The sequence below is a fragment of the Pristis pectinata genome, chromosome 19, assembly GCF_009764475.1.
Source record: "Pristis pectinata isolate sPriPec2 chromosome 19, sPriPec2.1.pri, whole genome shotgun sequence".
NCBI lineage: Eukaryota > Metazoa > Chordata > Chondrichthyes > Rhinopristiformes > Pristidae > Pristis > Pristis pectinata.
The window spans coordinates 41080689-41093371 of NC_067423.1; the positions used below are offsets into that span (position 1 = coordinate 41080689).

General features: G+C 42.3%; 1 protein-coding gene across 2 annotated transcripts in view; it reads left to right on the forward strand.

Annotated features, from left to right (window-relative positions):
- Positions 1-12683, forward strand: part of plxnc1 (plexin C1) — a 144885-nt gene that overhangs the window by 50058 nt on the left and 82144 nt on the right. For both annotated transcript variants that reach the window (XM_052034240.1, XM_052034241.1), the window contains exons 4-7: positions 3822-3922; positions 6679-6799; positions 10783-10951; positions 12067-12172. In XM_052034240.1, the coding sequence (XP_051890200.1) occupies positions 3822-3922; positions 6679-6799; positions 10783-10951; positions 12067-12172 (497 nt within the window). The remainder of the gene's footprint in view (positions 1-3821; positions 3923-6678; positions 6800-10782; positions 10952-12066; positions 12173-12683) is intronic.

Consider the following 12683-nt stretch of genomic DNA (forward strand, 5'->3'; position numbering starts at 1 on the left):
CTGCCTTATGACTGATGGCTGGTTTGTCTCAACTCTACCTTAATGGTGTAAGAGAGCTTTTCTTTGATAAGACGAGGTTCCAAGCTTTCTGCATTATATAATTGAATATTAAAATATGTTTCTCAGTAATATATACTGTAGGATCTTCATATTGTTGGTAGCATCATCATCTCAAAACCAACTGGAAGAGTAGGGGCTGAAACTGATGCTGTGCCATAGTGAACACAGCTTTCACTTCGACAGATTTGCACTTGCATTATGTTGGCTCCATTTTAGCCCATCACTCCGGATGAATTTCACCCCAAACCTTTTGATACCAGACTCAATTTAGTAATTGTCAACAGCAGCTGGTATACTTTCCATTTCAAAATTGAAACAAAAAGCACGAACATTGCACTTTTCATCACCTCTGTGCTCCCCACCAAACTGCACACCATCCTGGTGTCATTCTTTCCACAGAGAGGTGAAGGTCCTGAGAACCCCCAACCAGTAACACTGTGGAAACTCCTCCACCATGGGGGTCCGGAGGATGTAGATGATACTAGCAACTCCAGCATTAACTATCCCTTGAATCAGATGGTTTCTGGTCCATTTCAGAGAACAGAAAATAACAAGCCATATCAGTGGGTCTGGAGTCATATCAAGGTCAGAAAAGGATGGCAGGGTTCCTTTCCTGAAGGAGACTGGTGAACCAGATGCAGTAGTTTAAAAGGAAAGCTCACCAACATGGTCTCAAGGCAGCCAAGGATGGCCAGTAAAGGTCTCCACTGCTCACCCTGAGGAAACAAGAAAAGCAGAGAACTACAAAACTCAGGGGATTTGCACCGCAATGCTTGCTGGCTGCCAAGCCTTCAAGGTTTTGCTCCTTCATTTTAAGAAGCAGAAAATCAGAGGCTAGCAAATTCAGAAGTGGAAATCCCCAGTCTGTATGTCTCTGGAAAGTGTGCCTTATACTGAGGATGTAGTTGTATCAAAGGTTTACTTCAGTTTCATACTTTGGTCTTAAAACACCGAACAAGTGGTGCAAGAACATTTTAAACAGAGTGCAGCAGTCTAGAATATTTACAGATACAAATTTACCATGAGGAATAACATGACACAATTTGCAAACTAACTAGATATGCTTTGTGTGCGCTTACAAAGATTCATTTGCCTTATTTATTCATTTGCCTCATGAGGATGTATTTTGTGAGTTCCAGAGAAAAAACAGCTGGGAGGGGATGGTGGGGCATGTGGGCAATAAGGCAATTGACGGTAGAAAAATAAAGAAATACACAAGAAAAGGGAGGGCAGACGGCATGTGAGGCGATCCATTTTGACTTGAGGGATAAGGAGGCCATTTCCTTCTAAAAAGGAGAGTTACTAAATGCAGTGCAGAAACAAAGAAATCTGGCAATATTGATAAGTAATTCACTAAAAATAGCAGCAGTGCTAGGAGCCTGAAAGGTAGAAAAGGAAGAGGTGAAATGTGCTGTTGGATAGGGGGTGGTATTGTGGGTTCTAGATGAGTGAACAAAACACTTCTTCCAGGAAGGAGTTCTGCTTTTACTGCTTTCAGTTCATTTTGCTGCAGTGACTTTCTGATGGCTCCATCACATCACCACATTGGTCAGATCAACACACATTGAATGACTGCTTTGTTGAACATCTTGGTTCCATTCACAAGAATTACTTCCAATTTCTGATCACCTGTCAGTTTAATTCTCTACTCTGCTCCTATTCTTACCCCTTTAACCTTAACCTTCTCTATGGTTCCATTGAAAGAGCACCTCATTTTCAACAAGACTCTTCACAGCCTTCTGGCCTCGATACAGGCTTCAGATTATAGCTTATAAACTCAGTTTATAACTGCTGCCCCATTTTTTTAAATAGCAGGTTTTGGTAATGGTTCTTCTTTGGTAATGGTTCTACAGCTCTTCAAAACCCATCTTTTTACTGCTAACATTACCAACTCCTTTTGCCTTGCTCCCTTTTTTTCATTTTATCACTCCTGGTATCCATGCCAGTGCAGATCTTCTCTATCATTTCATATCTCCAGCATCCACAGCATTTTGCTTACATTTAGTATATTCTAACCTTTTTTTTTAGATCTCACTCACTGATTTGCCCTGCCAACATCATCACTCAATCTACATTTTCAAATAGATGGAGCAGAAGGTTTTGTACCTTTTTCTTCTCTCTATCACTATCTCTGAAACTTTGTCTTGGATTCTTTATTGCTGTCAATATATGTTCTGGAAACTCAACTCAACAGTAACTCCATCTTCCATCAATATTGCTTTCGAGAAACCATCAGCGAGTTCGTATCAATAAAACCCATGCTCACAGTCTAGCACTCTGTATTGCTGTTCTCTTACTTATTGCTATACAATGTTCAAAACTGGATGATAAGACATGATGATAACAAAAAAAACAGCTCCTATCATCAGCTTTTGAAAAAAAATTGCAATTGAAAAGCAGATGATTAGAATCTGAATATAAACAGAAAATGCTAGACATGCTTGGTGGGCCAGGCAGCATCAGACAATGTTTTGAAACATTAGCTTAGTTTCTCTCTCTACAGATGCTGCCTAATCTGAATATTACCAGCATTTTCTGTTTTCATTAAATAAATGTGCAAGGGTGTGAGATGTTCTCTGCACCTTTCCAAACATAATCATGAAGTACAGGCAGTAGCTCAGTTTTAGCTCACATTTGCAAAAAACATTGAGTACATCAACATGTACTCATCTGTTATGTGAGAATTTGGGTGAAAACAGTTGCTTTGGGATCTTTAGTTGTGGATCTTTGCCATACATTGCCTTTCCTTTGGTCAAAATCCTGATGCGAGGAGGGTGACAGGACATCGGGAAGGTCTGTGATAGGGTAGAGACCAAGAGAGACTGAATGACACAAGTGGTGGAGATGTCGATTGAGAGAGGCTGGTGAAGGTACATCTGGAGGAGGTGTAAAGAGGAGAAGATAAATGAAATCTGAATTATTGGGGGAGGGAGAAAAAAAACAATGTTGAAAATGTGAGATACAAACTGGAATGGGTGATTACCTAATACTGATGAACTTACTGTTGAATCCTAAGGGCTGTAATCTGAGCAGCTGGAAGGTGACGTGCTATTTCTCAGGGTTCATTTACCTATTTCCTTATGGCACAGGAGGCCAACCATCCATCAGGTCTAGGCTGGCTCACAGAGAAATCCCATTCCTCCATTAATTTACCCTGAAACTTATTTTCCCCATATTCTCATTAGTGGCCCCCAGATTCTAACACTCACCCATGCAAGCAGCAATCTTCTTGGCCTATTAACCTATCAACCTGCATGTCTGTGGGATCTGGGAGAGCCCGAAGGAAACCCACACAATCATGGAGAGGACATGCAAACTTCATATAAACAGCATTGGAGGTCAGGATTGAACCCCTGTTGCTGGAGCTGTGATGCACTGAGGTTCATTGGAACAGTGTAAAAGACAAAAGTAGAAAAGTTAGAATGGGATGGAACTGTCACCTGGAAGCTCAGGCTTGTGAACTGAACTGAGTTTGTGTTATACTAAAATAATACATACCATCATAGCAAAACATAGTATATACCATTTCCAACCCTTCACCGATCTGAGGAACACCCACAAATCCCAGGGTCCTGTCCATCCATGTTCTGGATTGGCCACCCCTCATTCTGCCTTCATTAAAATCATAATTGTGTGGGGTTAAGGCTAACTGGGCTCTTGTCTTTGTAACCTCCCATCAAACCAGTCCACATTCGTGGATTACAATTCCCTTCTTTGTGCGTGATGAGATTCCTAAAGTCTTCTTTCTTTTGGCTCTGTAGGTGAGAAGGCTGAAGGTGGCATCCTGCACCCAGTACAGTTCATGCCAAGGTTGTTTGTCTGCACAGGACCCGCACTGTGGTTGGTGCATTCTCGAGGAAAGGTCTGTTTGTGCAAAGCAGATGAGTAGCAGCAAAAGTGCTGACACCTACACCATAAGGCAGTACTGGTATCAATCCATTTTGTATCAAAGTCAGGACAGAGTATTTGGGAGTGAGAGTACTATATTTAGCACAATTGGATTTGTTGGGCCAAAGGACCTGTATCCATGCTGTATTGCTCTATGGCCCTATGACTCTAATTTCAGGGCTGGTTTTTGGATCGTGTTGCTCCTGCCGCTGCCCATCCTCCAGTCTTTCCATATATCTACTGAGCAAATTACTATGGGCCAGATCATCCTGGAACCAACCTGCTGCCCAAACTCTTCACAGTGGTGCCTTCCACCCACACTCACTTATTCCAGATGCAGGGGGCCAGACAAGCTGAGCTTCTGCCCCTCCCAGCTCCCAACTGTGCACTCAACCAGGGTCCACTGAGGAGGGGCTGGCTCTAAGGGGCAAATGGGGCACTGTATCCTGAGGCCTAGGCTCAGGAGTCACCAGCTGTCAAAGTCCTTTTAATTTTGTAGATTTCCAATCGAGACATTTAAAAATTATTCAAATAGGTTTAAATAATTAAAGATAATAAAAACATGAAAAATCATACATTCAATTAAAACACATTAAAACAAACAATAACAATATTAAAATAAAGGAAAATATGCATCCTTTACATGGGAAGCAACCTGGAAGGGCTTAGTGTTTGTATCCCAGTACTGATCTACGCATGTGGGGCGATTGTGCACGGTCTCTCCAGGAAATGAGCGCTCTACCCAGCAGTGCAACAGAGATCAAGATGTGCTAGTATCCAATTTTCATTGTGCCTTGGACCTCTCCACAGGACTGGGCATGCACAAAAGTCCAAAGTGTGCTCAATTCCCTGTTGAATTGCTGGTTCTATTCAGCTCATGTTTCGTGGTGCTACTAATTAATGCAGACCACCTCTTAGTAACCTTGCTTCGTCTTCAAAATATTTCCTTGGGACATAGTAGGAGGCCAAGTCTACACCAGCTCACACAGTAATCCCATCCCCCCATCATTTCTTCCCTGTAATCTATTCTTCAACATTTCCATTAGTTCTCCCCAGATTCTACAACTCACCTACACATTGGGGGCAGTTTTTTTTACACTGGCCCATTATCCTACCAACATCTTTGGGATGTGGGACAAAACCAGAACTCTCAGAGGAAACCTACGTGGCCACAGGGAGAACGTGGAAATGGAATGTGGAAACACAGACAGCACTGAAAGTCAGGACTGAACCTGGGACTCCGAGACTGTGAGGCAGTAGCTCTACCAGCTGTGGCACTGTGCCGCATTTGGTTTGAAATCAACATAATTTCTTCAGCATATATCCACTGCTGTATTTTAAATTTCATCTAAAACTATTGTGATGCTTGATTTTCTTCAAGATTCTACACATTTTATAAGTTTACTTAAGACATTTCACTTCTAATTTGTTTTCCCTCTTTTGTTTTGCCTTTTAAATTTGGCTTTGATTATTGAAACGTGAACAAGGCTATACTTACTACTATTCTGAATGGAAAAGATTTTGGTAACTTATTTCTTAGTCATCAGCCAGTTGTGTGGGAAGTGATTACACATGGACTGGGTAAGATGCCAGGCTCCCTCTTATTGAAGCACATTATTGACCCAGTTGCATTTTCCCCACAATGTAATTGTTATGTTGAACCCTCCTTTGGTGTTGGAGTGTTTTTTGATCCTAAGGCTGATATCACTGACTATAAAATGTCTATAGCATAGAGGAGGTCATTCAGCCATCATATCAGTGCTGGTCAAAGTCGAATTCCCTGGTATAATCTCACTTACCAGTAATGGGTGCCCTGGCCTTCAGTTCACAGCTCTTTAAGTACATATTGAAGTATTGTAGAAAAGTGATTAAGATTTCTGCCTTCACCACCCTTTCAGATGTTGAGTTTTTCACCTAAAATCTTCTGGGTGGAAAAACAAATCCCCTGTCTCCTCCCTAATCCTTCTACAAATTACATTGTATCCATGCCTCTGGTTTCTGTCCCTTCTAGTGAGTGTACAAGGTCCTTCCTGTTTACTCCACGTAATTTTATACGCCTTAATTAAGTCTCCCCTCAGCCTCCTCTGTTCCAAAGCAAACAACCCCAGCCTATTCAATCTTTCCTCACAGGTGGGCTTTCCAGTCCTGGCAACACCCTTGTTAATGTCCTTTGCCCCTTCTTCAGTGCAATCACATTGTTCCTGTAACGTGGTGAGCAGAAAAGTCTGTCTCTTCACTTAACATCCCCCTTCCTGGGTCATGCCTTGGGATGAGGCATATGTAGAGGTGCAACAGTGTGTTTGCTGTTCAGGCCCAGGGGCCAATATTCATTGACCTTACCTTATGATTTGGATGTTGTTAGTTCTTATGAGCCAGACCAATTTCCAGGCTAATGTTTTAAGAATTTTCTGTTCCCATTGTCCATTTTGATTGACTTGCACCGCTGAACAAACAAGCTCCAAGGTTGGCATCTTGAAAACCCTTTTGCTGACGTCACATATCACTGCCATAGACAGAAAATAATCATGGATTAACCTCTAAAGCACGGTACTATTTGAAAGAATAAAGCTTTCTGCAATGTACAAATGTTGAAATATTAACAATATAATGTTATAACTTCGCAACAGGAATGTAAAATAATGTCTACATCTTTATATATTGAAAGCTAAAATTAATATTATCATATAATGCCACTCAACACAATTTGTAAAATGTGCCTTTTTTTAATAGGTGCTCCTTTAGGAATGAATGCCAAGAAGTAAATTGGATAAACATTGCAAAACAAGCTGACAGCTGTCCAAAAGTAACCTTTAAACCCTTGGCAATAGATCATACTTTGAAGAAAGAACTGGTAATATCAAATTATCTCAAACTTTAGAAATTGCCTCATGGATTGTGTTACTATGTTAATATTGTGCATACGGGTCCTTCCCAGGTTATGAACGGCCAACTAATGGACGGCCCACACATACGAGTGAGTGTTTGGGAGGCTGGTGGAATGGATTTGCTAGCTGCTGTGTGGCTGCAGGCATCTGCTGCTGGATGGGAATGGGGCATTTCCATGTGCCTTCTCTCTCCACCACCCCGAGTTACAACATTCATGGGGCTGGTCGAGCTAAGCAGAGCTGGGAGCACTGAGCACACTCACACACTCACTCATTGAGTCAGTGAGGCCAGCTGGCAGCTGCTCTTCCTGAACCTGCTCACTCTCCTGTCACAGTTCTTTCTGTGATCCTCTCCCACACACTTTTTATTCTTTTCTGACTTGCGAACTATTTGGGTTCGGAACAGTTCTCAAGAACAGAACCCTGTTGTAACCTGGGGAAGACCTGTAATTGTGATAGATCACATTAGATTATGTTCTGCTCTCAATTACTTAAGGGATACTTAGGCACCAGAAAAGGAACCAGAAAGACTTACAATCATTAGAGAAGACTGGACAGGTTAGGCTCTTTTCCTTGGAAAAGAGGAGGTTGAGGGTCAAATAAGCCCTTTTCCGGGAAAGTGCAATATTGTAGGATTGTAAGCTCGTGTCATAATAAATGTAATGGATGTAATAGGGAAATCAGGGAGAAGTGTTTTTGTCCAAAGAGTGATTAGAATGTGAATCAATCCATTACAAGGAGTAAATGAGTTAAACAACAGATGATTTTAAGGAGAATCTAGGTAAAGATGTGAAGCAGAAAGGAACAGAAAGAAATGTTGACAGTGAGATGAAGAGAAATGGAGGAGGCTCATGTGAGGTATAAACACTAGCAAAGGACAGCTGGGCTAAATGGTTGTGATACCATTTAAACACTGTCACCATTCCCCTCATTCCTTTCTGCTTTAGTTAACATAGAACAGTACAGCACAATACAGGCCCTTCGGCCCACAATGTTGTGCCAACCATTAAACCTTGCCTAAGACTATCTAACCCCTTCCTCCCACATATCCCTCTCGTTTCCCCATAAAATCATCTGTACTGTTTTAGTTTCAAGTTTGAGAAGGAGAAGCTGATAACTGGTGTATCGATATTTCAGTGGAATAAGGGAAATTACAAAGGTATGAGAGATGAGTTGGCCCAAATTGATTGGAGGAGTAAGTTAGCTGGAGGGACGGCAGAGGAAAAATGGAAGAAATTTCTACAGGAAATAAGGACAATGCAGGACAGATATATTCCAAGAAAAAAGAAGGTTTTGAATGGAAAAAAGGCACAGATGTGGATAACGAGGGAGGTGAAGGATAAAATAAAAGCAAAAGGGGCGGCGTACAAAGTAGCAAAAATTAGTGGGAAAACAGAAGATTGGAACGATTTTAAAAATCTGCAGAGAGAAACTAAGAAGGTCATTAGGAAAGCAAAGATGAGTTACGAAAGGAAGCTGGCGGACAACATTCGGAAGGATTCTAAGAGTTTTTTTAAATACATAAGGAATAAAAGAGAGACACGGGTTGACATAGGACCAATTGATAACGGTGCAGGAGGTATTATAATGGATGATAGTGAGATGGCAAGGGAATTGAATGAATATTTTGCATCGGTCTTCACCGTGGAGGACATAAGCAATGTGCCCATTAGTCAGGAGTCTCACGAATTGGAGCTGAGTTCAATTGAGATTAATAGGGAGAAGGTGCTTGGAAAACTAAAGGGGCTTAAGGCTGATAAGTCTCCCGGACCGGATGAGGTGCATCCCCGGGTTCTGAAGGAGGTGGCTGTGGAGATAGCGGAGGCGTTGGCGATTATTTTTCAGGAATCGATAGATTCTGGCATGGTTCCGGAGGACTGGAGGGTAGCGAATGTAGTTCCGTTATATAAGAAAGGTGGGAGGCAGCACAAAGGCAATTACAGACCTATTAGTCTGACGTCAGTGGTGGGAAAATTATTGGAGTCTATCCTCAAGGAGGAGGTTACCGAATACCTAGAGGCGCAAGGCAAGATAGGACCTAGTCAACATGGTTTTGTGAAGGGGAGGTCCTGTCTGACCAACCTATTGGAGTTTTTTGAAGAAATCACAGGTAGGGTGGATAAGGGAGAGGCGGTAGATGTTGTGCATTTAGACTTTCAAAAGGCCTTTGATAAGGTGCCTCACAAGAGACTGATTAATAAGATGAGAGGTCATGGAATTATGGGCAGGGTAGCAAAATGGGTGGAGAATTGGCTGGTTGGCAGGAAGCAAAGGGTGGAAATAAAAGGATCTCGTTCTGGTTGGTTACCGGTTACTAGTGGTGTGCTGCAAGGGTCGGTGTTGGGGCCTCTCCTTTTTACCTTGTACATCAATGATTTGGATGATGGAATAAATGGTTGTGTGGCTAAGTTTGCGGATGACACCAAGATAAGTGGAGGAGTAGGGAGCATAGAGGAAATAGAAAGAATGCAGAGGGACCTAGACAGTTTAGGAGAATGGGCAAGAAAATGGCAGATGAGATTCAATGTTGAGAAATGTGCAGTTGTACACTTTGGAAGTAGAAATAAGCGGGTAGATTATTATCTAGAAGGAGAGAAGATTGATAGTGCGGTAGTACAAAGGGACTTGGGGGTACTTATACAAGATACCTTAAAAGTTAACCACCAGGTTGGATCGGTGGTTAAGAAAGCGAATGCTATGTTGGCATTCATCTCGAGAGGTATAGTGTATAAAAGTAAGGAAGTGTTGATGAGGCTCTACGGGGCGCTAGTGAGGCCTCATTTGGAATACTGTGCGCAGTTTTGGGCCCCGCATCTTAGGAAGGATGTGCTGACGTTGGAGAGGGTTCAGAGGAGATTTACGAGAATGATTCCAGGAATGAAAGGGCTTAAGTACGATGAGCGTTTGTCGGCTCTTGGACTGTACTCGCTGGAGTACAGAAGGATGAGAGGGGACCTCGTAGCGACATTTAAAATGTTGACAGGTACGGATAGAGTAGATGTGGCTAGGCTGTTTCCCTTGGTGGGCGTGTCCAGGACCAGAGGGCACAATCTTAGAATTAGAGGGTACAGTTTCAAGACAGAGATGAGGAGAAGTTTCTTTACCCAGAGGGTGGTGAAATTGTGGAACTCCTTGCCACGCACAGCAGTGGAGGCCAGATCAGTGGGGGTGTTCAAGGAGGAGATAGACAGATATCTAAATAGTCAGGGTATCAAGGGATATGGGGATAAGGCTGGCAAATGGGATTAGAATAGTTTTTTTTTTCTCTCTCTTTTTTTCCCACCCCATTTCTTTTTCCCTTTTCCTTGGAGCAGACTCGATGGGCCGAATGGCCTGCTTCTGCTCCCTTATCTTGTGATCTTGTGATCTTGTGATGTGGAGAGGATGTTTCCGTTAGTGGGAGAGTCTATGATCTGAGGGCACAGCCTCAGAATACAGGGACATCCTTTTAGAACTAAGATGAGGAGGAATTTCTTCAGCCAGAAGGTGGTGAATCTGTGGAATTCGTTGCCACAGAGGGCTGTGGAGGCCAAGTCATTGAGTGTATTTAAGGCAGAGATCGATAGGTTCTTGATTGGTGGGGGGGAGTTAAGGGTTATGTGCAGAAGATGGGAGAATGGGGTTAAGAGAAAAAAAACTCAGCTATGATTAAATGGCGGAGCAGACTCGATGGGCCGAATAACCTAATTCTGGTCCTATACCTTATTGGCCTTATGGTCTATCTATTCTCCACAATAATACACTCCACATTCTAACCACACTTTGGGCAAAAAAAAATTCTGAATTTCCTGATGCATCTTTTGGTGACTCAAACTTACTACCCCACAATTTTGATATGTTCCACTATTTTTATTATGATTTGCTGTTTTTGCAACAACTGATTCATCCACTATATATCATTCACTGATATATCCTGTGACTTTAATTTCACAATAAACATTTTTTTTAGCGCTTTACAGTAACATTAAAAGGGAACCCTGGCAATCTAAGCAGAGAAAATGCAGAGTGTATGTTGAGGAACACCAGGAACAACGAGGTCATTTGCCATGCCAGTTACAGCACCCAGTGCCTCTGTAAACTGTCTAACAAAACCTACAGTCGGCTCTACGGTCAAACAGGTACGGTACAGTCAGGTGAGCAGAGACTGGATTTTGTCTGGCTAGGCGAACTTGATCTGTTACTATGCAATATATCCTTTGCAACTCAATGTAACATTCATTACTCTGAATTTCTTATGTTTGGAGAAATCCTTGGCAGCCTTAACTTTTCCAAAGAGCAAATTGATATTGCTGAATGCTGATAATTCTCATAAAGCAGCATCCATTCAGAATTTAGCTTGAGTAAATCCAGATGTAAAAGGGTCCTCTTTGTTTCCAATGTCTTAGTTTTGTATTTTATCCATTAGTATCATATGTAATTCTTAGATTTTTAGTTAATCAGATCTAAAAGCCCTCCGGTTAGTTTCAATCATTTGTGTAACTGAAGTCATGAACCTAAGCCAACAGCCCTGACAGTAATGGTGTTAGGAAGGTTTGTTTGCTCAGCCTTCCTTCAGATTGCACCCTCCTGCCATTTTAACTGCCAGGAATCCAACAAGGAGGAAGCTGCCTATCCTAGGCAGGTGGGCAGCGAATTAAAAAGGACTATTGTAGCCCTGTGATGTCACCAGCGCCTTATTGTGCTTTCAGTTTAACTCACGGGGTTGGGAGGCCCAATTAGCACTGAGTACATCAGCAAAAATTATAAACAATAAGAGTAGGACCAGGAGAGGACCAGGTTTCTCTCTGAGCCAAGACAAGCAGGAACTTACTTCCCTACCCAGCAAGAACACCTTGGTCTCTCACCTCAGCTCCAGTGTTCACTCCCATTTTCACTACCTATGATTGGTTTGGATCACCTAACTGTTTATTTAATCGGTGGGAGATTACAGAGCTGTGATATACAGAGGGATCCAGGTGGGCTGAGTGCCCGACTCCTGCTGTTAATTTACATGTTTGTTTGTGAAACTCCACTTACCCAGAGGGGGACCATTCCCATCTCATCCCATTGGCTCTTCCATCATTCCCACCAGACTCAGACAGGGAAATGCAAATGAAACTCAGAGTTAGAGGCCTGGTGCTCCTTCCTGGGGTTTTCAGCCCATCTCACAACATGTAAACCCTGAGTTAAAACCAGACCTTAAAATTCCACAGTGTAAAGATTTTAACACACTTTTCTTGCCTCTTTCCTGCAGACCCAATCGCCATAGAGGCATCTGTGAAATTAATGTCCCTGAACTTCTCCACCAGGGTCAAGCTGCATAATTGTTTTAAGATCACCACATCTGGCGGTAACAATCCGTAAGTTTGTCAGCACATTTGCATTAATTAGAGCCTTTATATTAATCCAGATAAAAACGCTCTTCAGGAATACAAAACAGAAACAATTTCAGAAAAAGATGTGGAGCAATTGCATAAATCCTATTCCTAAAGCATCAGGATCCTCATTCATTCCCACTATGGTTATTGAGTTGTATAGGAATGTCGGCACTTTCCCATATCATGGTGGAATGAAGGACTGTAGTCTTTGAACAAGCACAATTCAGTTTTGTTTGGCTTTCTCACCTCTGCACTGTCAAGGGCTGGGTGATTGGTGAGGAACGCGTTTGCAGAATGAATCGTGCTATTGATGGCTGTACCTTCCTTTGGCCCGATATCACAGTGCTGCGCTACCTTAGTTATCCCCAGGCATAGACAACAAAGGAGTAATTAAACATATGGTGGATTGAAGACACATATTGGAGATGACCCTGGCTCAGGAGGAGCACTCCTGCTTCTGTGTCAGATAGGTTCAAAGCCCATGCCAGACATA